The sequence below is a fragment of the Notolabrus celidotus genome, chromosome 19, assembly GCF_009762535.1.
Source record: "Notolabrus celidotus isolate fNotCel1 chromosome 19, fNotCel1.pri, whole genome shotgun sequence".
In the NCBI taxonomy this organism is placed as follows: domain Eukaryota; kingdom Metazoa; phylum Chordata; class Actinopteri; order Labriformes; family Labridae; genus Notolabrus; species Notolabrus celidotus.
Genome location: NC_048290.1, coordinates 10,585,919 through 10,598,832, shown reverse-complemented (window position 1 = coordinate 10,598,832; position 12,914 = coordinate 10,585,919). Strand labels below are relative to the sequence as shown.

Here is a 12,914-nt window from a genome sequence, read left to right as displayed (position 1 = left end):
CGTCTCTTATTTGCAGTCTGTTAGTTTCATATTAAAAAAAAAAACCTACCGAGAGTTCCCTACTGCTGTCGGTTAGATTAACACACTGCGCATCGTTTTCCCCAACAACTCTGTTATACTGCATGAATCTTCTAGTTTACAGATAAACATATCTCTTTGTGGTTTCTCCTTTCTACCATGCTGAACATTGTGCTCATTCAGTCCGTACAAATTAAAGAACCAGATACCCACTGAGCCAGGACAAAGATACACAGTCCTAAGTGCCATTTTGAAAAGCCTGCACTCATATGAACAAACCCTGAGGCTGCACATACATGGCTGAGCACATGATGCTCTGTAGGTCTCTGTCAATCAAGAGATTTCCATAGCAGGATGCTGCTTCTCTAAATGCCTCTCTATGCTGATGACAGTGATTAAAATCAGTGAACAGTAAAGCAAAAGAAAGGACAGATGCTGGAAGGAATAACAGAATGAAAGCAGAACAGGGTAGAAACAATGCAGAGTAGGTTGTGTAGAGTAGCACAATCTGGGATTATACTGGATTGACCGTGAGGTGACAAACAAAACAATGTAACAGTCTGAATCTGAAACTTCAAACATGCAGATATGTAGAGTTTGAATCTATAACATTTGGAGAACTTTTTTTTTTTAAAGTTTAATTTTTGTGGCTGTTGCACCTTTATTTGGAGAGAATGGGACAGTGGATAGAGCAGGAAATAAGTAGAGGGAGTGGGGAATTATATGCAGGAAAGGGGCCACAGGCTGGAATCGAAACCTGGGTCGTGACTTAACCACTCTGCTAAATCCACGCCCAAGCTTAAAACATATAGAGATAGAGAGGACCATTCTAACTTGGAGAAAGGAAGGGACAGAAACTTTTAACTTAGTGAGGAGGTGTGTTGACCCTGGTGCTAGGTATGACCATAGACTGTATAAATAATGGACGTAATATCCGTGACGTCACCCATCTTTTCCGGAGCGCTGTTTTGAAGCCAATCGTTGGCAGCAGCCATATTGGAAATGCTGAACTCAACCAGACATCATGTGACGTAAAGAGGCGGGGTTTGAGCCTCCTAGCCAACAGCTATGTGTTCCCGTCTGGGAGTCAAGTCAGTCATGTCCTTATTTGGGCAAAAACTCGTAATCTTAATATCTTCTGAACCGTTGCGTTAGAAAAAAATTCACCCCCTGTACAGTGTGTGCCAACAGAGAAAGTAGCGACGTAGGGCCAAGCTGTTTTTTGAACCAGGCTGTAAACATGTTTATTAATGCTGCTTTTAATGTTGCCTTTTTTTAATTGGTGTCTATGGTACAGTTTCTGGTGTTTCTGCAGCCAGCCTCAAGCGGATTCTCAATGAATTGCAGTTTATAACACTTCTGCATGGGCTTCCTAGTTTGAGACCGGAGGTTGCCACTTGGGTATGACTCATTCTGTCAATAGCTGATTGGTTGATTAGAAAAACTGGAAAAACCCACCCCCCAAAAAGGCTCTCTTAGTGATTGTTGGACATAGGAGGATAGTGAAATTGATTAGTCTCATCACAGAAGCAGGTCAGATATTGTGTAATTATAATCAGTATTGTGTGTAATTCATCTTTAGCCATGTTTTAAATGTTTAAAGCCAACAAAGTGTTTGTAAACACATGCCAATTCATGCTGTAGCCTCTTCACATGCTAAAAGTATAAGCAGTGTTTCCAACATGCTTGGGCAGGCCTCCCAAAAATATTTGCCCACTGTTTTGTGCAGATTTTTCTTCTTCGTTAGCTGTTGCGTCTCTCCTGAAATGCATCGATTACATTTCAGGGCTCCAAAGGCCGTGGTTCTTATCATTTTGTGCAGCTTGTTGCTGCTGATGTTATTCTGCACTCTCCTAGTCTTGCCACATCATTAATAACAAGCCCCCCTACATGGCGATCACCTGTTGTGAGAAAGGAATTGCGATTCCTTTTTATTTCTCCTCTGCTCAAGAAACTCCCAAACCTCCTAAAAAAGACCTCCTCACTACTCCTCACAGTTTTTCACTTTCCGAGCTCTCTCAAAGGGCTGGGATGCTTTGTGAATAACTTTCATCTTTACCAGTATTTAGTCTGAGCTTTAAGGGTAAAGTCTTAGAAAACGCCATGATTCTAAGAATCTTCGAGTTTCATCACTTGGAGCAACTCTTTGTACTAGAAAACTTTATGAATATAACCACAGGAGATTTGAGACCAGCTATAACATCAGTGAAGTGAGAAATGAGGCAGTATCTTCTAAAGATGGTAGTCAGGCCTCCAGTGGAGTCTCAGTGAATTTGATATTCCATGCCAAGGAGCATTGCAGACTTTTCTGGAGGCTTGTGGAGGCAGAACCTCCTAATGTTTTTCAAAAGATAGGAGGATTGTAGAAGTTCTGCAGATGATCCCAGCCTGTGAAAACGTCTTGGTGGAACTCTTGAATTCGCTGGAATAAGTCTGGAAACGGTTTGAAAGACATACCACTACTGTATTTACACAAGTGCCTTTATAGCCAGGATAATCCAATCTAATCCAGCTTTATTTGTATAGCATGTTTCATTTATACAAGCACAATGCCTAAAATATCAATGAAAATACTCATAGTGACTCTATCTACTCTTTTTAACAGCACTGAGTCCTTCTCTGTTTGCTTCTCATTTATACTGTTTTATCTGAATTTCCACAAGCACTTAGCTTTCATATACATTTTCAGCAACATTACTATCTTTGGGCTGTCTTGAAAAAGATATTATTATTTCTTAAAAACAGCTAGGCAATGTTGTTTTCAGCAGACATTGCACAAACAGGAATAAAATGGGGCCTTTGTTTGGGATCAGCAACAGATTAATACACGTTTGGTGTTCTACCGAGTATTTAGAGTGTGTGGAGCTGACCTCAAATCAACTACAGTGTCCCAATTTTTAATAATGAAACGCGTCACCCGGTGCTGTGTCAATGCTGTTTTTACCAGAAGCCATTTGGAAGAGACGGGGGTCCAAATAATAATTCAATTCAACCAAAAACAAGAAAAAAACATACTTCAAGGTACTTTTACTTTGATATAAGCTAAAAAATCTGCCAATAGAACAAGTGAAAATTAGCTTGGTAAGATTTCTTAAAATAAGACGAAATATTTAGAAAACTGTAATCTTAAAATTAGCAGGGAAAACTTAATTTGAGTAATATTTCACCAGTATCTTAAAGCTTGGTGTCTCAGAATAAGCCAGGAATGCTGACAATTAGTATTTTTTCACTCAAAAAAAGATTTTTGCACTTATAAATTTCATGTCAACTTCTTCATTTGAGATATGTTCACCTTCACTTGAGTTGTATTTTAGCAGCACTTCTCTAGATTTAAGACCATCTAGTACTTTAAATAAGATTACAAAGTTTAATTTGAGCATTTTGAGATATGTCTTCTCAAAGTGAGCTTGATATACTAATACTGAGTCATGTTGTTTTTTAAGATAAGCCAGCTATGCTCAAAAGTAGGTGTTTCATTGTGTGCATGTAGTTTGAGGATGTGGATTTTTATCCGATTTAGAAGAAACAGATCCTGAAAACTGTAACCCACCCTTAAAAAAAAAACACTTTTCTTTCTTTCTTTCTTTTATCAATGGAGCTGTTTTCTGACAGATTCTCCAATAAAATGCATTTACTTAAATCAAGTAAAGGGTTTGTCCTAAATCAAGTCCCTCTATCTTGCTCAAATGTTACTTGTTAAGTAAATGTATCAAGTGGGATAAGACATTTTGACTAAAAATTAGACAATTTCACTTTTTGAGTTTTTACAGTGTGCTTTCTGTTTTGTCCTGGGATTTGATGACAGTTGGAAAAATATGAAATACCTCTGGCTTTATCCTTGACTTTATTTCACTGTTGAAGGAACATTTATGTGAACAACCCCTCCCCCCATTCATCACTTCTGTTCATTCACACATGTATTGCAATGCATCTTCACAGAGGATTCAAAGAACATCAAAATAAATATTTGATAAAAACTTCTGAGCTACAAAGCTCTCGGTAGCTCTTTTTATCCCACCAACACAAAACATGTGGTCAAATTACTCCAGTATATGAATCTGAACTGAGTAATTAAAATGCAAGAGGGCCTACGCCCGCTCTGGAAGAGAAATAAAAGCTAATGAGTTTTCTCCATTTCTTCTGCAGTGCACCATCACGATAACTCTTAATGGAGTTCTCAAAGGATTGCAAAGTTCTCCGTTGGGTTCTTTTATTTTCAGTTCATCACTGAGTATACTGTATAATATTACCACATTAAGCAAAGAGGTAACAGCTTGGAATTAATCTCAGGTCCACAGTAGAGGCAGGGAGCTTTTCCCTTTCTATACAGGCACAGATATGGACGACTCTGACTCAGACATTTTAAGACAGTTTGGGGATTTGGCTGCTGGTAGATTCAAGAAAACTGTCTAGAGCAGCTCTCAAGGTAATTTTACTACCCAGCTTTATTACCAGTCAGTGTTGAATAACTGACTCTGATTGGTCAAAACCTCATAACAACAGTGATTAACTCCCAACAAAAGTGAAGCATGAGACAACCTGATCATATATCAAATCAATAATTTTAAAGAAGTCCGGCACATTTGACCTGTTGACACTGTGGCAAAAAATGTTAGTTTCCATCTGAGGCTGGTCTTGAGCCAGGAAGTGATGACAGTTATTGGGTACAGATGTGAGAGCAGGGGGCACTGGTGTAGCTCAGTTGGTAGAGCAGGCGCCTCATGTACAGAGGCTACAGTTCTCATCGCACTGGTTGTAGGATCAATTCCCGGTCCTGGCATGATTTGGTACTGTCTCTCTCAAGATGTCCTGTAAAAACAAAGATCCCAAAAATTAATCAAAAGAAAAAAATATATTTCAAGTGGCCATCTAATTACATACCTTTTTGTTTTTCCATTAAAATTTGATGTTATTAGCTTGTCCTACTCTTTTCCTTGCTTACATTTGTTGAGCACTTGTTTATTACGTTTGAAAATTGAAAATTGTTAGATAAGTAAAACAGAAAATCTGTATTTGTCTAGGACTTCACACAAAAAGCATTCACCCCAGACCTGGAGAAGAGCTCCCACTGTGTCAGATTGAGCTTTATGTCAAGTGAAGAGTTAGTGTGTAAAAAATAGTAGTCCAGCAGCAGTTTGTTTTGCTTGTAGACCTGCAGCCTCCACTGTCTCTGCTATCCTGGTCACATTCCTGAGCTGCACATTCACAGCTATATTTACTTGGCTCAGAGTCTGTGAGTATGCTGCAGTGTCTCCCTGTATACATCCACCTGTCCCTATGTGTAATACCAAATAATCACTGTGCCACTGTATCTCTGGCACCAGACATAACTATTAATATACTCCCAGTGTGCCAATGTTAGAGTCGCTTCCTATCATTCAGTGTGATCTCGCAGACAATACTGGGGCTTATGACAAACTGATCCTCAGAAAACGACCAGCTATTTTGGTTTGAATCTCTCTTCTTCAGCCAGATGGTGTATAAACGTATTATTAAAGAAAATTTGGACTTTGTTATGACTTGTTTTTATACCTTGTTCAAAGTAATGAGAATAATGCTTATGAGAAACCAAGATAAGGGAGTTGGTTGGTAGAGATTTGCGGTAATAAACTATATTTGGGGTAGAGTTGTACAGCTCTGATTGAGGACCCTGAAGTCAGGCCCCTTGTAATATCTTAAAAAAATTATGTAACCCATGAAAAACTCATGCAAGGTATTATACAGGCAGATTACTGCATTTTCTGTTATGTTTCTGGTATTATTTTCTGCATCTTTCTACCTGTGGAGGTCTTAGGCACCTAAAATATAGGCTTACAGATTGAACATTTAAATGACTGATAATGCAAATATGAATTTCATTAGTACACACCCTCTTTCCAGGTTGAAAATCAACTCCAACTTAAAGCTCCTGTGAGGACTTTTTTTGTGTGCTTGTGATGAAACAGACTGCAATAGATACAGATGTCTCTTATGGTGGACAAAACCAATCAACATAAAGATATCTAGTTATTTTTATTGCCCGAAACTGCCGTGGTGTGGTAGATGTCAAAAGAGGAAATTAACAGCAAAAGTCTTGGAATTAATCTCAGGTCCACAGCAAAGGCAGGGAGCTTTTCCTTTTCTATACAGGCACAGATATGGACAACTTTGACTCAGACATTTTAAGACAAGATGGGGATTCTGCTGCTGGTAGATTCAAGAAAACTGTCTGGAGCAGCTCTCAGGGTAATTTTACTACCCGGCTTTCTTACTTATTACCAGCCAGTGTTGAATAACTGACTCTGATTGGTCAAAACCTCATAACAACAGTGGTTAACTCCCAACAAGGTATTAGGCACCTAAAATATAGGCTTACAGATTGAACATGTAAATGACTGATAATGCAAATATGAATTTCATTAGTACACACCCTCTTTCCAGGTTGAAAATCAACTCCAACTTAAAGCTCCTGTGAGGACTTTTTTTGTGTGCTTGTGATGAAACAGACTGCAATAGATATAGAAGTCTTTTATGGTGGACAAAACCAATCAACATAAAGATATCTAGTTATTTTTATTGCTGGAAAACTGCCGTGGTGGGGTCGGTGTCAGAAGAGGAAATGAACAGAAACAGTCTTCCTTTCATTTTTCCACAGCAAAGAATTCAGTGCAAGATTTCTTGACAAACAAGACTACATACACATGCACAGAACAAAAGGAGCAACAAGGTAGAATGGAGATAATTCTTTGTAAACAAGGCGGCGCCAAAACCAACACTGACTTAAAAGGTACTCACTGGAGCTTTAAAGTTAGAGGTTAAATTATACGCAAGTGAAACCACAGTGAGCCATGAGCCAACAGAGTTCTGAAAGCAACTTCGGTCTAGAGAGTCTCCTGCGTCCACAAAGGTCTATAAAGCACTGCTGACAGGTCGTAAATGATTCCAGGCTGTAACATCCTGTTTGGCTTGTTGGGTTCTTGGTCAACACAAATCCATTTTGGTAGTATCAGTCACATGTATCTGTTCCTGGGTGGGTCACTAAGTTATAAACAAGACTTGTTTGGATTATTTTGGCGTAATTTAATACATATTTTATAATCTAACCATAGAATGAAAGTATATAGAAATCAGACGGACCATATGATCAGAACACAATTTAAGTTTAGTATGAATTGATGTAACACAGACAGAATGAGATTTTGAGAATAAAATCCTATATTTCAAGAATTAAGTCGTAATATTACAGAAATAAAGTCATAAGAGAAAAAGTTGCAGATTTACACGTATAAATTCAGCAAAGTTGTAGATATTCAAGGACAAAGTTGTAAATTTCCTTGTAAATTTACAAGATTAGAAATCACAAGATGAGAATTGTAATTTCATGAGAAGGAAGTCGACGCTGCAGGCTTTGGTTAAATATCGAGGCTAAAGAGCAGCCAGCTGCCTGCAGGAAAGTGAGTAATGTGGATCATCTTGTGAAGTTAAACTCAACAGCTGAGGACAAACAGTAGTTTTAGAAGCATGCACAGGCTGCCTGTTAGCCTTAATTCCCTCTTAGACTCAGTTTCTTGCATCAATTCTAAATCCTTATACTTAAGACAATTGTGTGCTCAATTCTGAAACAGAAACTTGCCCATATTGCACAATGAGCTTCCTGCTAATTTAGCTAGCAGTGTTTGCTGTGGGTCTGATGGCGCTGATTGGAACACAATTCAGTTGCAACCACCCAACTTTTAGTTAAAAGGTGTATAACATCTTTATGAAGTCTGCAATCAAACCAAAGAATGTGTATTCTAAGATTAGTGCCAACAGAAGGCAACAGAAAATGTTTAAGAGTTATGTGACTTAAATACAGGAATTTTAAATAACTTCTGAGGCCTTTTCAAAATACTGTTGAAGACCTGCAAAGTGACAGCAGACACATTTATGATACTTTACAATTAAATGTACCACTAAAGAAGTGTTAATATTTGTATTATTATTTTAAGCATTATTATTTGAATGATTGCTTTAACATATATTTATCTTATTTAATTATTTATTTATCTATTTATTTCTTGTATTCATCTGATCTTGTTAACGCTACCTTATTTTTAACTTTTCTTTCAACTATTACTTATTTTATTAATTTTACTGTATTGGTTTCATTTTATTTTTAAGTATTTTATTTGATCATGCCTTTTATAATTTTACCATTGCTGTTAGAATAGAACAGTATAGCCTTTGTTATTGTCAGGTGTACAATGAAATTAGAAGCGCTGCTCCTGAAGGTGCATGCGATAGATAAAACTAAAATTAAAACATATGTATAAAAGACAATATAAATACAGTAATAATTTAAAAACAAATGTAAAATATATACAGTCAGGTGGGGAGAAGAGGTATTTAGGTTTAGGGCTGTTGTTTTCTGCCTCTCTGTTATTCTGTGAAGCACTTTGGGCTGCATGTTTTTATGTATGAAAGGTGCTATATAAATAAAGTTGAGTTGAGTTGAGAAATAGTTGTTACATTTAAGCCAGGCACTCATGTTGTAACCTCTTTGGTTCTGTATGAGATTGGTATTAAAACAACATGCACATCAGTACTTTACCTAGCAGTGAGTCTAAGCCTTCAATGCGGTCAATAGCTGCTTACTGTACAGTGTAATGTGATTTTCCATTAAAATTAATGATAGCCGTTAAACAGTGAACACCCCACAAGCTGCTGCAGGGCTTCTTATAGACAAACTTTTAATTGCCATCAGTGTAATTACAGCATGTGATGTAGCTGCAGCACACTGCTCCCACACTGTGCCAAGGCTTTAGTAATAAAATCAGACATCAGGAGCAGCTCCTGAGGGAGAGTGTCTACATCCTTTACACAGTTATAAACGAAACACCTTGTGTGACCTCGGCCTGCCTTGTCCATAATTAATTTTCACCAACATTAATACCTTAACTGGCATTAATAAATCAGAAGAGTGAGCCCCCTCTTTAATTTCTCTCTTCTGACTGGTGCTGCTTAAAGGGGCTTACAAAAGGTTGGTTAATTCCAGTGGGGTAAGAGCATGTCTAAAATAGCTGAGAGAAAAGCAGCTTTAAAGAATAATTAAAAATCAAGATTCATATTTACTAATGCTATTCTAATTCTTGACACCTCATGTGTAGGCGTGCTATCATAGTGTTGTCCCGGTCAGGTGCGGATTTATTTCCAGACGGTATTCATGTTCAGGTGTCTTGGCTGATTAACCCTCCCTCCCTTCTTGTTGTCCCTTGACCTTCTGAGTTCTGAGAATTGTTAGAAACATCAAATATGTCTGTATGATTGATAGGAGCAGTGACAAAGAGTGAAACATCCTTCACCGCAAGTTTGCTCCAACAAATTGTGTTGTGTCATGTCTCGTAATTCCTCACTGCTGTGCCATGTGTAGCACCTCCATTTATCAAGAACAAGACATGCTGGCCTCTAAAACATGTCGAACACTTTATGACACCTTTAAAGCTCCTGTGAGGAGTCTTCAGCTGGATATGAAACAGCCTGAAATGATCCCTGATGTCTCTTAATGACCTAAAAAAAGCAATCTAGACCATCAGCATGAAGGATTACCATTTCTATATGGTTATTTTTAATGCCTGAAACCACTGGTGGGGGGTAGGTGTCAATCAAAGTGATTGACAGCATGATACAGTTTTAGATTATATTTTCCATGGCAAGTAGGGGACTTTTTATTTCAGATTTTTTGTTACAAAACACAAACCTACACATACATGTTCCGGACAAAATCAGTAGAAAAAAAGAGAGGTATCACTTTGTACATAGGGGGCGCCAAAATCAAGATAAACTGAAAGTTTCTCACAGGAGCTTTAATAAAGTTTAACCAAAGGCTATATTAATTGAATCGAACCATTTGGCCTTCAGAGAAAACACATTGGCCACTGTTACATGATGTTTTTTAATTCGGAATTAATTATTCAGAATTAAATAATTCAGAATTAAAGTATTCTTCTTTGCGTTTACATGGAAATAGTAATTCCGAATTGAGGTTTACATGGAAAACACGTTTAATCGTCTTTATTCATTTCCGCTTAAGGTCTGGGGGTTGGGAAGGGTTCTGATTAGACAGGGGCGGGCGTGACATATTTACGTCTAAAGGAAGAAAACAGACTCCAGTTCCTGCTTCTTTTATTTTTGGTTACTAAATGGAAGACCACACAAGTGACAAGTCCCTCGATTAACTTGGACGCTACAGCTTTAAAAAGTTCCACATTTGTATGCTTCCGTCCATCAACGCTTTTCATTATATCGATTTCTTCTAAGGCTCTTATTAAATAAATAGTCTCGACTCGAGTCCAACGCTTGCTTCAGCGGCCATCCTGAAATATGTGCCCGCCAGCACGGAATATGTGCGTCATTGTGACAGGACAAGGGAACAAACATGCGCAGAACAACTATTCAATTCGGATTTAAAATCAGAATAAACCAGACACTTACTTTGGATTTAAGTTTAATTCGGAATGGTCATTTTCATTCTGAATTAGGTGTTTATATGGTCATTTGTAATCTTTTTAAAGAGGATTAAATTTTTATTCTGAATTAAAGAGGAATTAAAAGTCTCATGTAAACGTAGCCATTCACAGTTTGTTGTGGCCAGATTTCTAGACTTCCTATTGGCTGTTAATTACTTTAATTTCTAATAACTTTTTCAATGTAGATAATGCATCAAAAAGCCAATCTGCTTTTAAACACATGAAGCATGAATGCTTTAAATAAGTAAGACGTTTTGTGATATGCAATAGTTTGAGCTGTTAAAGGAAAAATGTCTATTTTTATTAAAATTGTGTTGTTTAGGAAAATCACAATGAACTGCATAATTAATTCTAACACTAACTACAAACATTACATAATGATTTGATTTTGAAGTAAGACAATTAATTTTGTTGTTAGATCTTGTGATATAACTTAAGCTAAAGGTACTACATTAACTGAACTAAAACAAAGAAGCAATAACACTTTGGATTGGATACACTGACTAACATACTGTGGCATTATCAGCAGTTGGATGACATGTTTGGTTGTAATTAAGGTAAAAGCCGCCTGAGCACATGGCCTGTGATTCCTGTGCTTATCCTCTTTGACTAATCAGAAAAATAAACCATCAGTGACTGGTGGTTTGGCCACATGCCTGTAAAAGATAAAAGGATGCAGACGTGGACCTTGAACTCTCTTATGTTCTTTGTCTGTGAATTAAAAGCTAAAACAATAATTTCCAATTGCATGTTATGCCCTTAGCACTGATGCAAGCAGCAGGTTTGCTTGGTTGTCTGTCATACTGTTTGCGCAGAAACATTTGCACCTTTAGTTTTCATTTTGATACTTTGTCAGATGATTCAGTTATGGTTCATTCTGTATCCCAAATAAGGGAAGTGCACACATATCTGCTTAGTATAGCAATTTTTGAATATCCACTTCAGCGTAAAATTTCTGCTTGGTGAAATCCGGAAATTCTTAGATTTAGCAAATAAGGACATTAAGAACTTTCAGGGTTTACTGAGATTCAAGAACTCAAACTGAAACAATCTCAAAGGACATCTAGAAAAAAATAGCAAATCAAATCCTCTGCAGCAGAAGAGATTTTAGACATTTCACCAAAACAACTGATGTAAAATTAAGCTTAAAGAAGCTGGAAAAGCTAATGACATAGAAAAGATCCCAGAAGTAGCTGACAAAGGTTATAAACCTGGGTGTTGTCCGTGACAGACACTCCGGCTTGAACTTGACTTCAGTGCTATAGAAACAAGGAATCCTCACCTGTGTGGGAAATTTGGAGGTAAAAGAAAAACTGTTTTTGTGGTGAAAGAGAGGGTCCAGTATCAAGACTTCTCACATCAGTGAGGTGGGCAGCCTTTGAAGTATATAAAAAACTCTGACACAATAAAGGCAGCACGGCTCCTTAGTTATCATGAATGGCTTCAGAGTGAAGTTACAAAAAAACATGGAGATATTAAAGGATGCGAGAAAATCTTCACATTTTATTTTATTCATTCCATGATTACAAAATAAATGACTGTCTTTTGTCTGTTCATTTGTGGCGTTATTTCTGAAATAATGTTATAAAGGCTGCATAGTTGCGCTATAGCTCCTGTCATTCACTACGTGAAATGTGTCATTTATGTCATTATGGGTTATCATTGTGCCACTGTTAAAATGTTGATTGCAGTTTAAAATTATTGCTTTGTTAAAATGTTTACTACTGTGGAGGTAAGTAAATGTATGCAGTATTTGAGTCCAAGACAAGTGTCTGTACAGGGTGGATTCAGTGTATCGCATCACTTCGCATCATACAGTGTCATATTATATTGTAACATAAGATATGGCATTGTATCGTATCAAGGTATCTTAAAGTATCAAAAGGTATCGTATTGTATCAAGGTACCGTAGCGTATCAGAGGGTATCGTATCATATCATAAGGTATCGTAACATATCCGATTGCATCATATAATCAGGTATCTTATCCCATCACGTTATCGTATCATATCATAAGGTATTGTATTATATGATACCGTATCATAAGGTATCATATCGCATAATAAGTTTTCGTATCGTAAGGTATCCTATCATAAGATATCTTATTGTACCGCACCATAAGTTATCGTATCGTATTATATGGTATCCTTTCATAAGATATCTTATTGTATCGTATCATAAGGTATCGTATCACATCACAAGTTATCGTATCGTATTATATGGTATCCTATCATTAGATATCTTATTGTACCGCATCATAAGATATTGTATCGTATTACAAGGTATCCTATCATAAGATATCTTATTGTATCATATAACAAGGTACTGCATCGTATCATAAGTTATCGTATCGTATTATATGGTATCCTTTTATAAGATATCTTATTGTATCGTATCATAAGGCATCGTATCC

General features: G+C 37.0%; 1 protein-coding gene across 3 annotated transcripts in view; it reads right to left on the bottom strand.

Annotated features, from left to right (window-relative positions):
* Positions 1-3,845: 3,845 nt before the first annotated feature.
* Positions 3,846-12,914, bottom strand: part of nup214 (nucleoporin 214) — a 58,748-nt gene continuing 49,679 nt past the window's right edge. For all 3 annotated transcript variants that reach the window (XM_034710299.1, XM_034710300.1, XM_034710302.1), the window contains exon 36: positions 3,846-4,827. In XM_034710299.1, coding sequence (XP_034566190.1) covers positions 4,818-4,827 — 10 coding nt within the window. In that variant the 3' untranslated portion in view covers positions 3,846-4,817. The remainder of the gene's footprint in view (positions 4,828-12,914) is intronic.